The sequence below is a fragment of the Mastigoproctus giganteus genome, chromosome 12, assembly GCF_048544385.1.
Source record: "Mastigoproctus giganteus isolate SK-2022 chromosome 12, ASM4854438v1, whole genome shotgun sequence".
In the NCBI taxonomy this organism is placed as follows: domain Eukaryota; kingdom Metazoa; phylum Arthropoda; class Arachnida; order Uropygi; family Thelyphonidae; genus Mastigoproctus; species Mastigoproctus giganteus.
This window is the reverse complement of record NC_143586.1, coordinates 127236632-127253558: the sequence shown is the minus strand read 5'-3', so window position 1 is coordinate 127253558 and position 16927 is coordinate 127236632. Positions and strand designations below refer to the sequence as shown.

The 16927-nt window shown below is 36.1% G+C and overlaps 1 protein-coding gene across 1 annotated transcript in view; it reads right to left on the bottom strand.

Annotated features, from left to right (window-relative positions):
* LOC150077407 (putative fatty acyl-CoA reductase CG5065) overlaps nt 1–16927 on the bottom strand; it is a 227872-nt gene that overhangs the window by 15190 nt on the left and 195755 nt on the right. The window contains exon 8 of the mRNA XM_090385889.1: nt 9338–9456. Coding sequence (XP_090242015.1) covers nt 9338–9456 — 119 coding nt within the window. The remainder of the gene's footprint in view (nt 1–9337; nt 9457–16927) is intronic.

Sequence of the window (16927 nt, the reverse complement as noted above, 5' to 3'; positions counted from 1 at the left end):
TCCTTGGAGCAATATGGCCTTAGTTGCTAATGCTCCTAAAAAAACCAAAATAACAACACCTTCTACTGCAGTGGTGTCCAAACTTTTCCTGCACAAGGACCATATTCAAAAAAAATTCAAAGTTAGATTTCTTTATGCTGTTTTAGTTGACATTCTGGGCTGGCCGTAGGTTGGACACCACTGTGAATCAACTGTAAGTGCCCCGTTCGAGAATTAGGAGAGCGTGATTTTCTTTTACCCCGAAAAATAATCATCTGTTCTTTCACGGAAGTGTGTTATCGACATTTTTCCGTAAATTTTTCCTATCTCTGTTTACATGGTCACAGTACCTGAATATCTGAATGACACTGACATTTTGAACAGTTTCAAAAAAAAAAAAAAACAAAGAAAAGAAAAAATTCAAATTTAAGAACTAATGACAACATCGATGACGAGAGAAGGAAAATGAAGACAACGCAGGTTTTAAACCTTCTAAATATGAATTATTGCCATTTGGTGAAAATGAAGTTAGAAAATTGTCAATTAGGATATGGTTAAATGAAAGAGATGCAATTTGTGGATTTTGGAAATACCTAATTGAAAAGATGGTTTCGGAAGAATTGAAGCATTTGATGGACACTCTGAGTATGATACCAATTTCATCGAGTCAATGTGAACGAGGATTTTCACATTAACTGGCAGCCGGCAGGCCGGCCGCTAGTTAGTACACCGGACTGAATCTATTGGTAACTCTCTAGGAGGCCTCCGGATCAGCTAGTGTATAATCTTGCTACCTCTACTCTGCCAGATAGTGACTGGAGGGATTCCGAGTAGTGTGTATGTGGGGAGCAGTGTCGAGGCCACGTTATGTCAAGAATCTGGGTACATTCTTACCACGTGTACGCCATATCCAAAAATTTCATTACTTCATACAGTATGTCCCACCCACTTTTTCTTACTATTGAATACACCATGAATTGTCAAACTAATAGAGCAAGCTTATCTGCGAAAAGATCTAAACCTCCCAAGGACTTCCTAATTCATTTCACAAATATACATGGTCTCAATTCTAATCTCAACAATGTCCATTTCCACTTGCAGTCTCCCAAACCCCATGTACTTTTTCTGACAGAATCTCAGTTATCGGTTGATTCAACTACCGTTCATCTCAGATGCCCAAATTATTCGCTGTATGATTCCTTTCGCCTCAAAGGTGGTACTTGTGCATATGTCTGTTCTGATATTTCCTGTCAGAGACTTGGCAATTTGGAATCTCCTCTCTTTGATCTTCTCTGGCTTAAAATCTCTCTACCTCATTGTGTCAAATTCATCTGTTGTCTCTACCGTTCTCCCAACTCCACTAATCACTTAGAGCTCTTTGACTTCCTCTCTTTGCAACTTGACTTTCTCCAGTCCAACTTTCCTAACAGTGAGGTAATTTTCCTTGGTGATTTTAATGTTCACAACTCCAGCTGGCTTCCATTTTCTAGTCACACCGACCCAGCTGGTCGAGATGCTGAGGCTTTTGTAATTACTAATGACCTAGCACAGTTTGTTCATTTACTTACAAGAATACCGGACAATCCTAATCATACAGCCAATACGCTTGATCTTTTTCTCACAAACAACCCTTCTAAGTACACGGTCGAAGTGAGAGGTCCTTTAAGCACTTCAGATCACAACTTGGTGATTGTATCTTCTCCAATGGAACCTTTATCTCATGGCTATTCCCTACCTCGTGTTGTTTGGCATTACAAGAATGCAAAATGGGATGACCTGCGAAACTTCTTTTCTTCTTTTCCTTGGTCGGATTACTGTTTCAAAAGTTCTGATGTCAGAGTTTGCTCAGATCATGTCAGTGAAATTATTCTTGCAGGAATGGAATCCTTTATCCCACACTCCACTTTAAAATCTCGTCCCTTATCTAAACCTTGGTTTTCCAATAAATGTTCTAAAGCTGTTCAAGAGAAGAATGTTGCATATCGTAATTGGCTTGTTTCTAATTCTTCAGTTTCATTTTCTGCCTACATCAAAGCTCGCAACAATTGTAAAGCAGTTATTAATCAGTCCGAACTAGAGTTTGAACAGGCTAAGAGTAGAAAACTTGCTTCTTGCCCTAATGGTAGCCGAGCATTCTGGTCTCCTGCCAAAGCTATTGGCCGCAACTTTTGCCCATCTCTGCTCTCACCTCTGTCCAAACCAAGATGTCTGTTGTCACTTCAGCCAAGGATAAAGCTGACCTGCTAGCATCCCATTTATTAATGATCTTGGTAAAACACCTCCCACCATTCCCAACACGCTCCATTCAATGCCTCCTGTGGTCTTCCATCAAAAGGATATCAGAAGGATTTTGATGAATCTTGATGCTAAGAAAGCTCCAGGTCCTGATGGTATTTCTCCACTTGTTCTCAAAACCTGTGCTCCTGAACTTACTCCTATTCTTTGTCGCCTTTTTTCACTTTCTTATTCCAAAGGTGTTTTTCCTTCTGCTTGGAAATTTGCTCATATCCAGCCAGTTCCTAAAAAGGGTGACAAATCCCTCCCATCCAATTATCATCCCATTGCAATTACTTCTACTCTTTCTAAAGTAATGGAGAAATCAATTTTCCGCCAACTCTTAAACTACCTAGAAACCTTCCGTCTGATCAACGATCGCCAGTATGAATTCCGCCAGTGTCGATCCACTGGTGATATTCTGGCTTATGTTACCCATTTATGGACTAATTCAATGGAAAGGTTCGGTGAAACACAAGTAGTTGCTCTTAACATCTCAAAGGCTTTTGATCGTGTTTGGCATAAAGGTCTTCTAAACAAGCTTCCATCTTATGGTTTGCCAACTGTTTTTAGTAATTGGTTATCCAGTTTTCTCTCTGATCGCTCACTGAGGGTGATGGTAGATGGCTCTCTGTCTTCTAACTTCTCCACTAATGCTGGTGTCCCCCAAGGTTCAGTTATTTCCCCACTCTTTTCCTTTTGTATATCAATGACCTTCTTCCATTGACTGGAAATCCTATCCATAGTTTTGCCGATGATAGCACATTGCATTCAACTTTCCATTTTGAGAAACCTTGTCCTGCTCAATCAGCTTCAACTTCTCGAAAATCTGCTACCAATTCCTTAAATGCCGATCTTCAGGTAATTCTCCAGTGGGGCACAGACAACTTAGTTGATTTCAACCCTTCTAAAACTCAGTCTTGTCTTATATCTCACAAAAAGGATTCTTCTGCTCCTATGCTTATCTTTAGTGACACTCCGATTTCTAGGCAAAATGATATATCTCTTTTGGGGATTACCCTGACTTCTAATTTCTCTTGGCACAAGCACATTACAAATATTGCTTCCTCTGCATCTAAAAAACTTGGTTTTCTCTTTCGCTCTCGGCGTTACTTTTCTTCCAAACAGCTGCTCACTCTGTATAAATCGCAAATCCGCCCTGCCATGGAATATTGTTCCCACATCTGGGGTGGTGCCCCCAAAACCTCTCTCAGGCTTCTTGATTCCATTCAGAAGAGGGCAGTTAGGTTAATTTATGATTCATCCCTAACAGAGTCTCTCCACTCGCTTTCTCATAGACGTACTGTTTCTGCTGCAAGCCTCTTCTACAGATACTTCCATGGGCACTGTTCTTCTGAACTGGCTTTTATAATTCCCACTCTCTCTTTCAAAACAGTCCAAACACGTGCCGCCACCAGCCAACATCCATTTTCTGTCCAACTTCAAACCCACAGAACCAACTTTTCATCTTCCTCATTTATTCATTCAACTGCCGTTTTCTGGAACAACCCTCCTTCATATGTATTTCCTGAAAATTACAATCTAGAGAAGTTCAAGTCCAGTGTCAAGAAATATCTTCTTTCGTCTTCTTAACCTCCAACCCAAGCATGGTACTAAGTACTATAGGTTCTAATACCTCTCGTGTTTGGGGTTCACATAAAAAAAAAAAAAAAAAAAAAACTCGATGATGACAAAAACAGTTTCTTCACTACTGTTTGTTAAAATTGTAGGCCGCCGCTGACCAGCTTCGATCCAGCAAATATGTCGATTCGTGGCTGCTTCGGACAACAACCAACACACAAAGAGAAAGAAAAGAAGTCGGCATAGGGTGTCGGATGAGAATTTAATAAAAATTTGAATATTCTACAAAAAAACGTTATTATGGAATTATTTTTACTTATTATTTTTAGAGTCCGTAGTCTAACGAAGAACCCTTATAATGTCACTCGGTTGTCTGTCTGTCCGTCCGTCTGTCACAGCATTGTATCTCTGGAACCACTCAACCTATTGACTCGAAATTTTGCATGGGTTTGTAAATCATGTGGGCCAGAATAACGCCATATTGATCGTTGTTTACAAAAATTTGTCTGAGGGGACAAATGTGGGGGGACAAAAAATGTCAACAACCTACAGCTTGTTATACACTGTTGGAAAGAGTTCAACGAGTAGGTTTAAAACAATTTTAAAATTAAAAATGGCAGTGCCAGACAGGAAAATTTTTGTGTCCCCTTCTATTTCCGTCGCTAATGGAGATAAAAATTAAAAAATCAGATTAGTTATGCATTATTCGATGCTTATCAAGGGAAAACTATTCCCAATGAAATTTATCATTTACTTTTTGTGTTAAAAAAAATTATTGCACTTCAATAGCATGCTTCTTTGTACTAAGTAGCTCTCCTTTTCGTGACAAAAAGGTTGCTAAATAGTTACTTAATAAATGGCCTCTGTAGCCGAGTTGTCAGTAGCGGGAGTAGCATACGCTCATTGAGCATGGCAGTGAAGAAAAATGCATGGGATGCATATAAATTATCAGGCAACACAGAAGACTACGGCAGATTAGTCCATAATCAAGTCACAAAGGAGATTAGGCAGGCAAAGGCAGATTACGAGAAATCTTTGGCAAAAGATACAAAGAAAAACAGCAAAGAGTTCTTTACTTATGTCAACCCTAGAAGGAAGGGGATAAATCAGATTGGTCCACTTAACATAAATGGTTAGACTATTGATGATCCTGCTCAAGTAGCTGATAAACTGAGTGAGTATTTTGCATCTACATTCACACGTGAGGAGTTATTCAAGAAGGGAATGCCAGACGTTTATCAAACTCTAACAGGGAGCTACATGATTTTGTAATAACTGAGAGCTAAGTGGAGGAGAAATTGTTCAAGTTAAACATAAAAAAGGCACCTGGGGCAGATGGAATCTATCCAGTTATATTGGAGGAGACGGCATGGGAAATAAGCAAACCCTTAGCCATAATTATCGGAGCATTCTTAGAGTCATGGGAGGTCCCCAGGGACTGGATATGTGCAAATGTATCTCCAATTTAGAAAGGGAGTGCAAAGGGTGACAAAAATAATTATAGACCTGTTAGTTAACTTCTGTTCTGGGGTAAATAATGGAGTCAGTCGTTAAAGAGGTGATACAAGATCACCTAGACAAGACTGTAATAATAGTTCAGACACAGCATGGGTTTGTTAAGAGGAAGTCTTGTCTGACCAATCTGATTGAATACTACAATGTGGTCACAAAGGAACCAGATGCAAAAAGTAATTTTGATATCTTATACTTGGATTTCAGGAAAGCTTTTGATACTGTTGCACATGGAAAACTGCTGCACAAATTGGAGTGGTATGGTATTATGGGCAAGTTGCTGCAATGCATAAATGGATGGTTGAGTGAGAGATGGCAGAGAGTGGTAATAAATAGACACTGCTGTACATGGACTAATGTTATTAGTACAGTCCCCCATGGTTCAGTATTGGGTCCATTGTTTTTTTTTTTTCTCTGTTTATTAATGATATTGATGATTGTATATCAGGTTTAATATCCAAGTTTGCAGATGAAAGAAAGGTTGGCAGGGTTGTTAATGACATTAAAGACAGTATGTTACTGCAGCAGAATCTAGAAAAGTTAGGCAGATGGGCTGAGAAATGGCAACTAAAGTTTAACATTGACAAATGCAAAGTACAGCATATAAGTAGCAGTAACCCAAGAGAAACGTACAAACTGTCAGGGAGGTGGAGAATGAAAAAGACCTGGAGATAATTGTGCAGTCAGATATGAAGTACTCTGAGCAGTTCAGACAGATGGGCTGACATGGCAGGTCATCAAGTATTTTTGTCAATGTTACAATTTTTTCAATGATATATAGGAATTTTGCTAGCAGAGTAGACAAGTAGGTGATTATCCCTTTCTATAAGGTAATGGTCAGGCCACACCTTGAGTACTGCATACAGGTTTGGAGGCCCCATTTTAGGAAGGATGTAGAGTTGCTAGAACGAGTACAGAAAAGGGCAGGAAGATTGGTGAGCAACAAAGAGGTGCACTTACGAAGAAAGGCTTAAGTTCTGCAAGTTACAGCATCTGGAGACTAGACACCTGTGAGTTGACCTAATTGAGATGTATAAGGCCTTGAATGGCTTGAGCAGGCTCAAACCATTCAAGAGGTACTTCCGCTTGCTCAGATTAAGAACCTGAAGGGGCATAGATTCAAATTAAGGAAAGACAGTTATAGAATAGATGTGCGGACGTTTTCCTACAGCCAGCAGGTAGTTGATCGCTGGATCAGACTTCCATTTTATTTTTATTTTTGGCTGATGCTGTATAAGCTTGCTTTCTAGCATTATATGCCTCAACTAATGCTAATGCTCCTCACAAATCTCATTGTCCTCCTCTCTTTCATTCCAGCAGCTCTGTATCCTTAATAAATTGAAGCTTCCAGACCTGTATGCAGTACTCAAGGTTTGGCCTGATCATTGCCTTATACAAAGAGATAGAGATTATTACCTCCTTATCTCTGCTGGCAAAGTTCCCGTATATCACTGGCAGGGCTCCTCTGAACAGCTCTGGCAGCCTGTCTGCACTGTTCTGAAAACTTCATATCTGACTACACAATTACCCTATAGGTCTTTTTCATTCTGCACTATCCTAAGTATAGTATCACAGAGTTGGTACATTATTCTGGGGTTACTGCTACCCAAAAATCAGTACTTTGCATTTGTCAATGTTAAACTTCAGTTGCCACCTCTCAGCCCATCAGCTCAAATTTTGTAGATCCTGTTGCAGCAATGTACCGTGTTTACTCTCATTAATAACCCTGCCAACCTTTGTATCATCAGCAAACTTGGATGTTAAGCCTGTTATACGTTCACCAGTTTATAGAAAACAACAATGGTCCCAACACCGAACAACAGGAATATAGAAAAAACTTATTTATGGAATCCCACAGGGATTCCATAAATAAGAGTAGTCCATGACAAGCAGTATCTATTGATTACCAAACTCTGTCTTCTCCCACTCAACCATCCTTTTATCTGTAGTAGCAACTTTCCCTTAAAACCATACTACTCCAATCCATAGAGCACCATTTTATGTGCCACAGTATGAAAAGCTTTCCTGAAATCCAAGTATATATCAGAATTATTTTTTCTCCATTCAGTTCCTTTGTGACCACATCATAGTATCCAATGAAACTGGTTAGGCAAGATTTCCCATAACAAACCCATGCTTTGTCTGAACTATACATGCAGTCTTGTGTAGATGATCCTAATCTCCTTTGTGACTTGATTACAGACTATCTGATATCTACCATAGTGTTCTGTGTCTCCTGATAATTTATTTGTGTCCCATGCATTTTTCTTCTCTGCCACATGTTTCATTGCCACCTCCGTGGGCAGGAGCAGCAGCACGTAGCACACGCTTCTTGATTAGACCAAGGTTCGAACCAGTGACCACCAAATACAGAGGATGCGGAAAGGTCAGGGAATGACCACCGCATATCCCCGGAGAAATATGGCCTTAGTTGCTGATGCTCCTAAAAACCAAATAACAACAACAACAACACGTTTCATTAGTTCATCTTTCATCCATTTAGGCCTAAATCTTGAACAGTATTTCTTTTTCTTTTTCTTCTTATGGTGTTATAACCCAGGGTGGGTCTTAGCATTCTCAACGATGTTCCACCAGTAAGCCCTCCCAGTTGTCAAACTTCTCCAACTTCTTATTCTCATGATCTTTAAACCTCTTCTATGTCATCTATCCATCTTTTCTTCTTCAGAACAGTATTTTTTAGTTGGTATGAAAAGTCTAGTATCTTCCAAGATTAATTCCTTGAATGCTTCCCATTTAGAATTTATTATTGGTAAATCATCAGTTGGTCCAATTGTATAGAATTTAAAAATTGTCTGAGACCACTATAGTCACCTTTCTAAAAGCAAAACCTCTTTCCTTTACTGCTGACGGTAGTTACATCCTTAAGTAAATCCCACATCAGTACACTGTGATCACTGCCACCTAGTAGTTTCTTTATATGCAGATTATTAATGCACAAATAATCCCTTCTGATAATCTGCTCAAGAGCATTACTCCCTCTGGTTGCCTCTTAAACATGCTGATGTAGAAAAAAAGTCATCCAATAAATCCATAAAAGTCTTGCTAGTATGCAACTGACTAACTCACAAGTTCCAGTCAATATCTGGAAAGCTAAACTCCTCCATTATAAGACATTCTGGTTTACTAGCCCATTCAATTTCTCTGTACAGTTCTTTACTGTACTCATCAGAGTCATTTGGCCCATAATGCACTCCAACTCTAATTTTTGCTTTTCCAGTGCTTGTGTCACACCAAGCTGACTCAACCACTGCTCTGGCAAACCATGTCACCTGGTTGCACTGCCTTGGAATTTATGTATTTCCTGACTAATAGCATTATCCCTCCTCCCTTCCTATACACTTTGTACTCCCCTAATTCAAATTCTGCATTCTTTATATCTATGTTACAGCATGTCTCTGATATCCCAACAATATATGCCTTTGATGTCTTGACCAGCACTTCAAACTCATGGAATTTATTTACTATACTCCTAGCATTGAGCTTAATGCACTCAGATTTTATCTTAAAAAGACAAATGTCTGAATTTTTCAGTTTTTAAAAATTATAAAACTTGTATACATATGTATAAATATGTAGTACTAATCATATACACTCATGTTCTTTTAGTCCTTTTGCTGATGTTATTCCTTTTTCCAGGATAACATATCTGCAGAATACTGTTTTTTTAATGTATTCCGTTTTTGGACTTGGCACATCATGGCCTAAGTTGTCAGTTTGCCATAATAATCAAATAAAATATAATTGTTTATAGTAAACAACAAAGCAAATGTATTAATAAATATTTTGATAAAGAGTCAAATCAAAGCATTTAGTTACTATGAAATTCTTTTTTTTGTGTGTTAATGCTATAAATATCATTTTCAATATTAGGTAAATTCTACCATATCTAACTGATAGTACAACAGAAATATCCTCTTTGAATCAAAAAAAGAGAAACAATTATTGTTCTATCAGCCAGAAGCTTACTTACCGATAGGTAGCTGTATACCAGGCAACTGTAATCATAACATTAATAACAACATCTACAGGAATTATGTCTGCCACATTTTCACCATGAAGAATCATTGTTCTGAGGACACCCTTGGATCCCTAGAAAATGACATATATTGAGTATAAGATATATGTTGCTATGTGCATATTTTAAGATATATTACTAAGTAAATTCAAAAATTGTGATTACCACACAAATTTAAAAAATAATAAATAAAATAATAGAATTAAAGTCTTTCTCTCAGAAAAGATAGTTACATTTATAGAGAACAAACTCATTCTTAGATAGACCAGAGGGGGGGGGGGGGAAGAGAGAGAGAAAAACTGCCAGGAATAATAGAGATTGACAGTCTTTCTCTCAGAAAGGATAGTTACATTTATAGAGAACAAGCTCATTCTTAGACAGACCAGAGGGGGAGAGGGAAGAAAGAGAGAGCAAAATTGCCAGGAATAATACAGATCCACTAAGAGGGAAGGATGGTAGTTTTAATTCTTATTACATGTGTAATTATCTTGTTACTATTATTATGCATTATAACTATTCAAATATCATGCTATGTATTCTGCCAAATTACAACATTTAGGACTGAGGTTCTGTAATGATGAGCTGGCCCCAACATTTGTCTTCAATGCTACCATCTTTTTCAGATTTGAAGGAAAATATATACAAGCATAAGTGACTGCTGGTCAATTACTATGCCCAATGTTGCTTCAATAACTTAAAAGGAAACAAACTTTTTATGTTAATACTGTTATAGTAATCCTAAATCTTAGCACATATTTTAAAGCATATCACAGACTTGAAAAAAAAACTTCACTAAATGATTTTCATAACATTTGACTGTTATGAAAATAACAAATTACTGTTATTATGAGAACCCATTGTGACATGCTCGTGAATGTTGCCTATCAATTGTCATCTGTATGTATTTGAGGCCACTTATGTGTATTATTATTACAGGTTTTCTTTCTGACATTAAGTATGAAGAAATTACACCACTATAGCTATGTGAATTTAGTGGACACCTTTTGTTTTGTGTGGACAGTTTCCAGAAGAATCACTTCAATCTATAATAATCTATAACAGTTAAACATGTTTATTATTTCTGCTTTGGATGTCACTTGGGAGATCGAGATAAAAGCTGAACGCACGCATGCACACACACACACTGCATCATGCCATATAAACTTCACTGAGCAAACAAATGAATAAAACTATTCCCATAGTATGACATGTACCAACTGCTATAATGAAGACTGCTATTTCTTAAAAAAATTTTTGGTTTTTTTTGAGGAGCAATAAAAATAAAATGGAATATCTAATTGCTGTTTCTGCAATAAAAGTGTTCACTGCAGAACAAAAAGATAGTCTTCCTACTGCTGAATCACCCACTCATTGGAAAGATTCAATTTTGAATAAAAACTAAATCACATTCAACTTGGTAAATGGCATCGTTTGCCATTAACTCTGCAACTAACTGAATTAACTATAAAATTTTATAGTTATGCAGCTAAATGCATAACTAAAAATTTAGGTTACCAGACATCTCTTAAAATGACTTTTTACAGATGCATATGGATTTTTCCCCTAATAATTTGGATGATCCTTTTAATGATGAACATGGTCGGTGAAAGATTCCACCAGAAGTATAACGGAACAATGCTGTTGAAGGTGGGATCCAGCCATAATAGACCAATGTTTCACCTTCTCTTTGGTTTTCACATAGAGAAGGTGAAACTATATATAAAAGAAAACAATTATTTTTATTTAATTTTTAGCCACTTTTGTATTTTTTAGACAAAATAGTTTTCTTATTCATGCAAGGTTTAAATCAGAGCATTCTAGGGTCCAAGGGTAAACTGTGATCCTGCAGATGAATTAGTTAAGTGTGTGAAAGGATGTAGGAGGCGATGCATGAAAGTTAGCAATCGCACAACATGCTACAATAATTCAAGGGATGTATCAGGGAGGTGAATAATAAGAAAATACAAAGTTTAACTGTGATAAAGTAATATTAAGAGTATTTTCAATAAAATAAATGAATCTGAACTACTGGTTAGACCTAAGAGGGTGATATATCTGGATTTACTGGGACTTGAGTGGCTCACCTTGATGAAAATGATGAGTTCCATTTTGGAATATACAATGTGTATAGGAAGGTTGGGGAGGGAGGGTAATGCTGCTAATCAAAATGGCTAAATGTGCTAAGATCCTACCCTGATTCAGAACAATTTTAAAAGAACATAATGTCTGGTGTGAGATAGTTGGCAGTAAAGGAAAGTGGAGTTGTGATGCCATCAGGTGACCTCCATTGTGTGTGCACTCCTGCAACAACTGGGCTGGTAACCCCTATGCAATTACAGATTCATCCATTGGATGATTCTATGTGATTTAAAAAGGTGCTGGCAACTACTTGTCTAAGGTGGATAATAATAAGACCAATCTTAATCAATCTTTAGCGGGAACAGACTGTATCCCGTGATCAGCTAGCATAGAAATGTGCTTAACACATCTGCTGCCAAAACACAAACTTGCATCAAAATGAACCACAATTTTTGTGCCGTAAGGCAAATATGCCTTAGAGGTATTGCATTGCTGAGTGTTACTTACAAGGTTTTGTCGGGAGTTGTTTATAACAGATTGGCAGCATATTCAGAGAAAATCATTGGAGAATATCAGTGTGGTTTCAGACCCAATCACTCAACAACTGACCAGATTTTCATTTTGAAGCAGATACAGGAAAAAGCATTTGAGTATAATGTACAATTATTTAATGAAATCTAAATTATTATTTAGATTTCAAACAAGCTTTTGATTCGCTCAACAGAGAGGAAATGATCTTCTCCTGGGCATACCTGCAAAGATTGTTAGGCTCATAAAAGCAACCCTGGCTGGCTCTAAAGCAGTGGTGAGAATTGGCAATGAGTTGACAACTCCCTTTGACATTAACGCTGGTGTTAGACAGAGCAATGCACTCTCTACTGTGTTATTTAAATTGGTTTTAGAGGTGGCTGTCAGAAAATTAGAAGTGACTCGACACATAGGCACAAAGACAGTGGGTCTGTGCATATGCTGATGATGTCGCTATTATCAGTAGGATTAAAGGAGTGCTGGAGGAAACAGTGGCCAGGCTGGACAGTGAAGCACGAAGAGGACTTAGGATAAATGAAGCAAAGACAAAATATATGGAAGTTCGGAGAATGGCAGATAACACAGAAAATTTAAGAACCAACAGCTTCTCGTTTGAGCATGTTCAAAATTTCGCCTATCTAGGTTTGCAGATAAACCAGTTTATTACTAATGAAAACTCTGTTACTAATGAAATTAAGTCTTGTATTGTGAGTGGAAACAGATGCTTCTATGCACATGAAAAACTAATGACATCCAGAGTATTGAATCAACATTAAAAATTACAGATATGCAAAAGTCTCATTAGACCAGTCGTAACATATGGTTGTGAAGCTTGGACATTAATGAGTAAAGACGAGCGGTTATTGAGAGTGTTCAAGCGTAGAATTTTGTGAAAAGTCTTTGGGCCCATACAAGACGTTGATGGATCCTGGAGGATCAGAATGAACCAGGAACTTGACAATCTTATTCAGAGTGCAGACATTGTCAGATTTGTGAAGAGCCAGAGACTTGCCTGGTTAGGACATGTAATGAGAATGGATGACAGCAGAACAACTAAGAGGATAATAGAATGGAAACCTATCAGATGGAGAGGAAGACCGCAGAAAAGATGGATGGATGACATAGAAGAGGACTTAAAAACCATGACAATAAGAAGTTGGAGAAGTGTGACTTCTGGGAGGGCTTACAGCTGGAGCATCGTTGATAAGGCTAAGACCCACCCTGGGTTGTAACGCCAGAAGAAGAAGAAGGCAAATATGCATCCATTCAAGTGTGGTTAATAAATAAGCTCTGTAAAAGAAAAAGCATATGAAATTAATAATTGAGGACATTTGAGGACATTATAAAATAGCCCATTGAATGGGCTATTTTATAGATGTCCAATACATTAGCCATATGTGGTGAATCCACTTAGCCGCATGTGGTGAATCTCCTATTGCATTGTGGCTAACACATTAATAAATAAAAATAAAAACTTCAAATTATATTTTTGACTACTAAAGAGAAAAATAACAAATATGTACATATGTCAGTGCTGTCATCTTCTGTCTTCTTGCTGTATAATGCATGCCTGCACAGCATGATGTGGTGGAGGTGGAGAAGAATGTGATGTAAAAACATGCATAGGTAGAGATAAGAAAGAAGTTCTGTCGAGTTTTGCTACAACCATTCGTTTGTGTTGCTTTTCCATATATTGTATATTAATTTAAATGCCATAAGTATGTAATTTATTTGTTGTTAATTATTTATTGTTTTATCTTTAACAGGTTTTGTGAAGTTAAGTATTAAATTATTATTTTTTATCTTCATTTTCTAGACATGGATAATTTTGTAACTCAGAAATGGGAATATGCTGCCTCTGCTGAGCCAACTTGTAACACAGAAACCAGTACTTCAACAGGAGAAAAAAAAAAAGAGAAAGAAATTGGAAAATTGTTAATCATAAGTTGCGTGATGAATAGCAGTTGCAGTTTTCTGTCATAGAAGTAAATGAAAAAACCATGGCTGTATTGTGTAATAAAAGTTTTAATGGCAACGAAGTGGGCAATTTTAAAAAAATATTTTCACAATATGCACAATGAATTTGATAGGAAGTTTCCTTTTGGCAGTCATAACAGAGTGGACTGAATTACTCATCTAAAGTCAAAGTTTAGTCAGCATTTTTTTTTTTTAAATATTTACAAAATGGCATGGATACCACCATGAAAAAGGAAGCCATTTTCAGACAGAAAACTAGTAAAACAAATTATCTGCTCTGTAATGGAAATTTTACTTGAAAATTATGAATCAAAGACAAAAAATGATATTATGCAAAAAATACAAAATCTGCAATTGAGTCACCAGACAATTTCTTGTAGAATGCAAGATTTGGTGCAAAATATTAAAGGCCAACTGTTGAACATTTGAAAAACTGTGTATCATTTTCTTAAGCAACAGACATATCATGTGATATTCAAAACATTGTACAGCTAATTTTCTAGGTTCATCTTGTTACAGAAGACTTGAAGATCCATAAAGAAATGTTGGGAATTCATAACCTAAGAGACCAGACTTGTGGTGTTGATATTTTTAATGCTTTCAAAGATGTTGCCACAGAATATGAATTAGATATGACAAAGTTAGTTTCTGTCATGATGAATGGTGCTCCTCTAATGATAGGACAAAAATCTGGATTTGTCAGACTTTTGAAACAACAACCCCAAGTGAATATTTTGACTCCCTTTCAATGCATAGGCGCCTCCGTAGCCAGGTGGGAAGGAGCAGCAGTGCGTAGCACACACTTCTTGATTAGACTGGGTTCGAGCCCGTCACCACCAAATACGGAGGATGCGGAAAGGTCAGGAAATGACCACCGCATATCCCCGGAGCAATGTGGCCTTAGTTGCTAATGCTCCTAAAAACCAAATAACATAACAACAATAACAAAATTTCAATGCATTATACACCAAGAAAACCTTTGTACACAGATGGCGTATTCAGATACTGATTAAAATCATCAATTATATGTGTTAATGCTATGAATCATTGTCAATTTGTAGAGTTGTTGAAAGAAGTAGATAATGATTTTAACGATGTTGTGTTTTTTGCAAATATACGCTGATTATGTTGTGGAAAGGTTTTGCAATGCTTCATTGCCTTTTTAACTCCAATCAGAGATTTACTTGCCATGACAGAAATACTAACTAAATATTTTATAAATGTAAATAAAGAAATGACAATGTGACTTGCACTTTCTCACTGACATTACATTACATATGAATGAACTTAATCTAAAATTACAGGGAAAGGACAAGTTAATTTGTTATCTGGATAGTTTAGCATGGGAGGTTATATGTAAACTAAAACTTTATATATTGCATATGAGAAATCAAGACTTCACACACTTTCCAAATTCAGTTCAATTCAGTATGTGGGAAATCTTGAATTTGAATCTACAGTGCTTGAATGGAGAATCTGCAAACAAAATTTGAAAAGCATTTTTTTGGATTTCAAAAAATTCAGACCTGAATTTCATTTTTTGAAATATCCTCTTCAATTTGACATTAATAATTCTCAGTTATGTCAAGAGATCATAAGTGTACTTTCTTTGGACAAGCACTGTTTTTAAAGAGAGATGCTTTTGTTTCAAAGTCAAATTAATTGCCATGTAAATGAAGAGTCAACTTTAATGATGTGGATGCATCTTTTAAAAAAGAAATGAATTATGCATGAATATTATACATGTTTGGAACCACATGGGACTGTGAATCCATTTTTCAACTGTAAAATCAAAAATAAAAAATTTCAAACTTAATAAAATCAAAATACAGATCAAGAATTATTGATATAAATCTAGATGAAAAATTAAGATGAGAGATCAGCAGTTATGTACCAAATTTCAGGGCCATGTTACACGATAAAGAATACAAGGTTTTACATTAAATTTTGTTTGTATTTTGTATTATCTATTAATTTTTTTGTATTTATATTTATATTTTATTCATAAGTAAATGAAATATAATTACAAATATCATCTATAATATGTTTATTTATTTATTTTTTTTTTTTCAATTCTCATTTGTAATAAGGAGAATAAGAAAATCGAGAACCACAACTGTGGCTAACATTGAATTTCTATTGAACACCACTAAGCTATTGCATTATAGCTGAGATTTTGCTTAGCTTCAATCATACTGTCTAGAGTGCTATAAATGCTGAATACTCAGTTTGGTTTCGTACATTCTTTGCTTATGTTGTAGTCATTTTATCTAGTTTAGTATTTTTTCTTTGCTTATATTGAAGTTATTTCATCTAGTTTAGTATTTTTCTCAAGAAGAAAAGTAAAATTTTTTGAAGATTATGCTTGCCGTAGTGAATGACACATGGTTATTTTCCATGAAGATTAATTACTATATTTAATAACCACTTTTATACCATGTGAAATTAATAATATAATTCAGCATTTCTCAACCGGTGGTATGCATACCACTGGTGGTACGTGAATAATGGACAGTTGAATTTTTTAAATTTATGAAAAATAAAACATTAAAAATTTTCCCCTCTAAAGGTAAATTACATGTTTTACCTATCTTTTTTCAATCTAACAGGAGTTCACAAATCATGTGTTTTGTGATTTATTGCATTTAATTGTTATTGATTACAATTAAATCATGTTAATCAAGTATTTTATAGTTTATTTTGTACTGTTTTGTTTAATATTTGTTATTTAGTTTGTTCAATTTTTGTATTAAAAATGAAATAAAAATATGTATAATTTATAACAAAGCCTTATTATACAAATATTCTTAACTTTCCTCTTAATACAAATATATATTTTAATGAGTGGTACCAAAATTTTTCAATTTTGGTTTTGGTGGTACAAGTATTAAGAAAGGTTGAGAACCGCTGATATAGTTTATTAAGCTAATTGCCAAAACTACTATACATTTAAGGTGACAT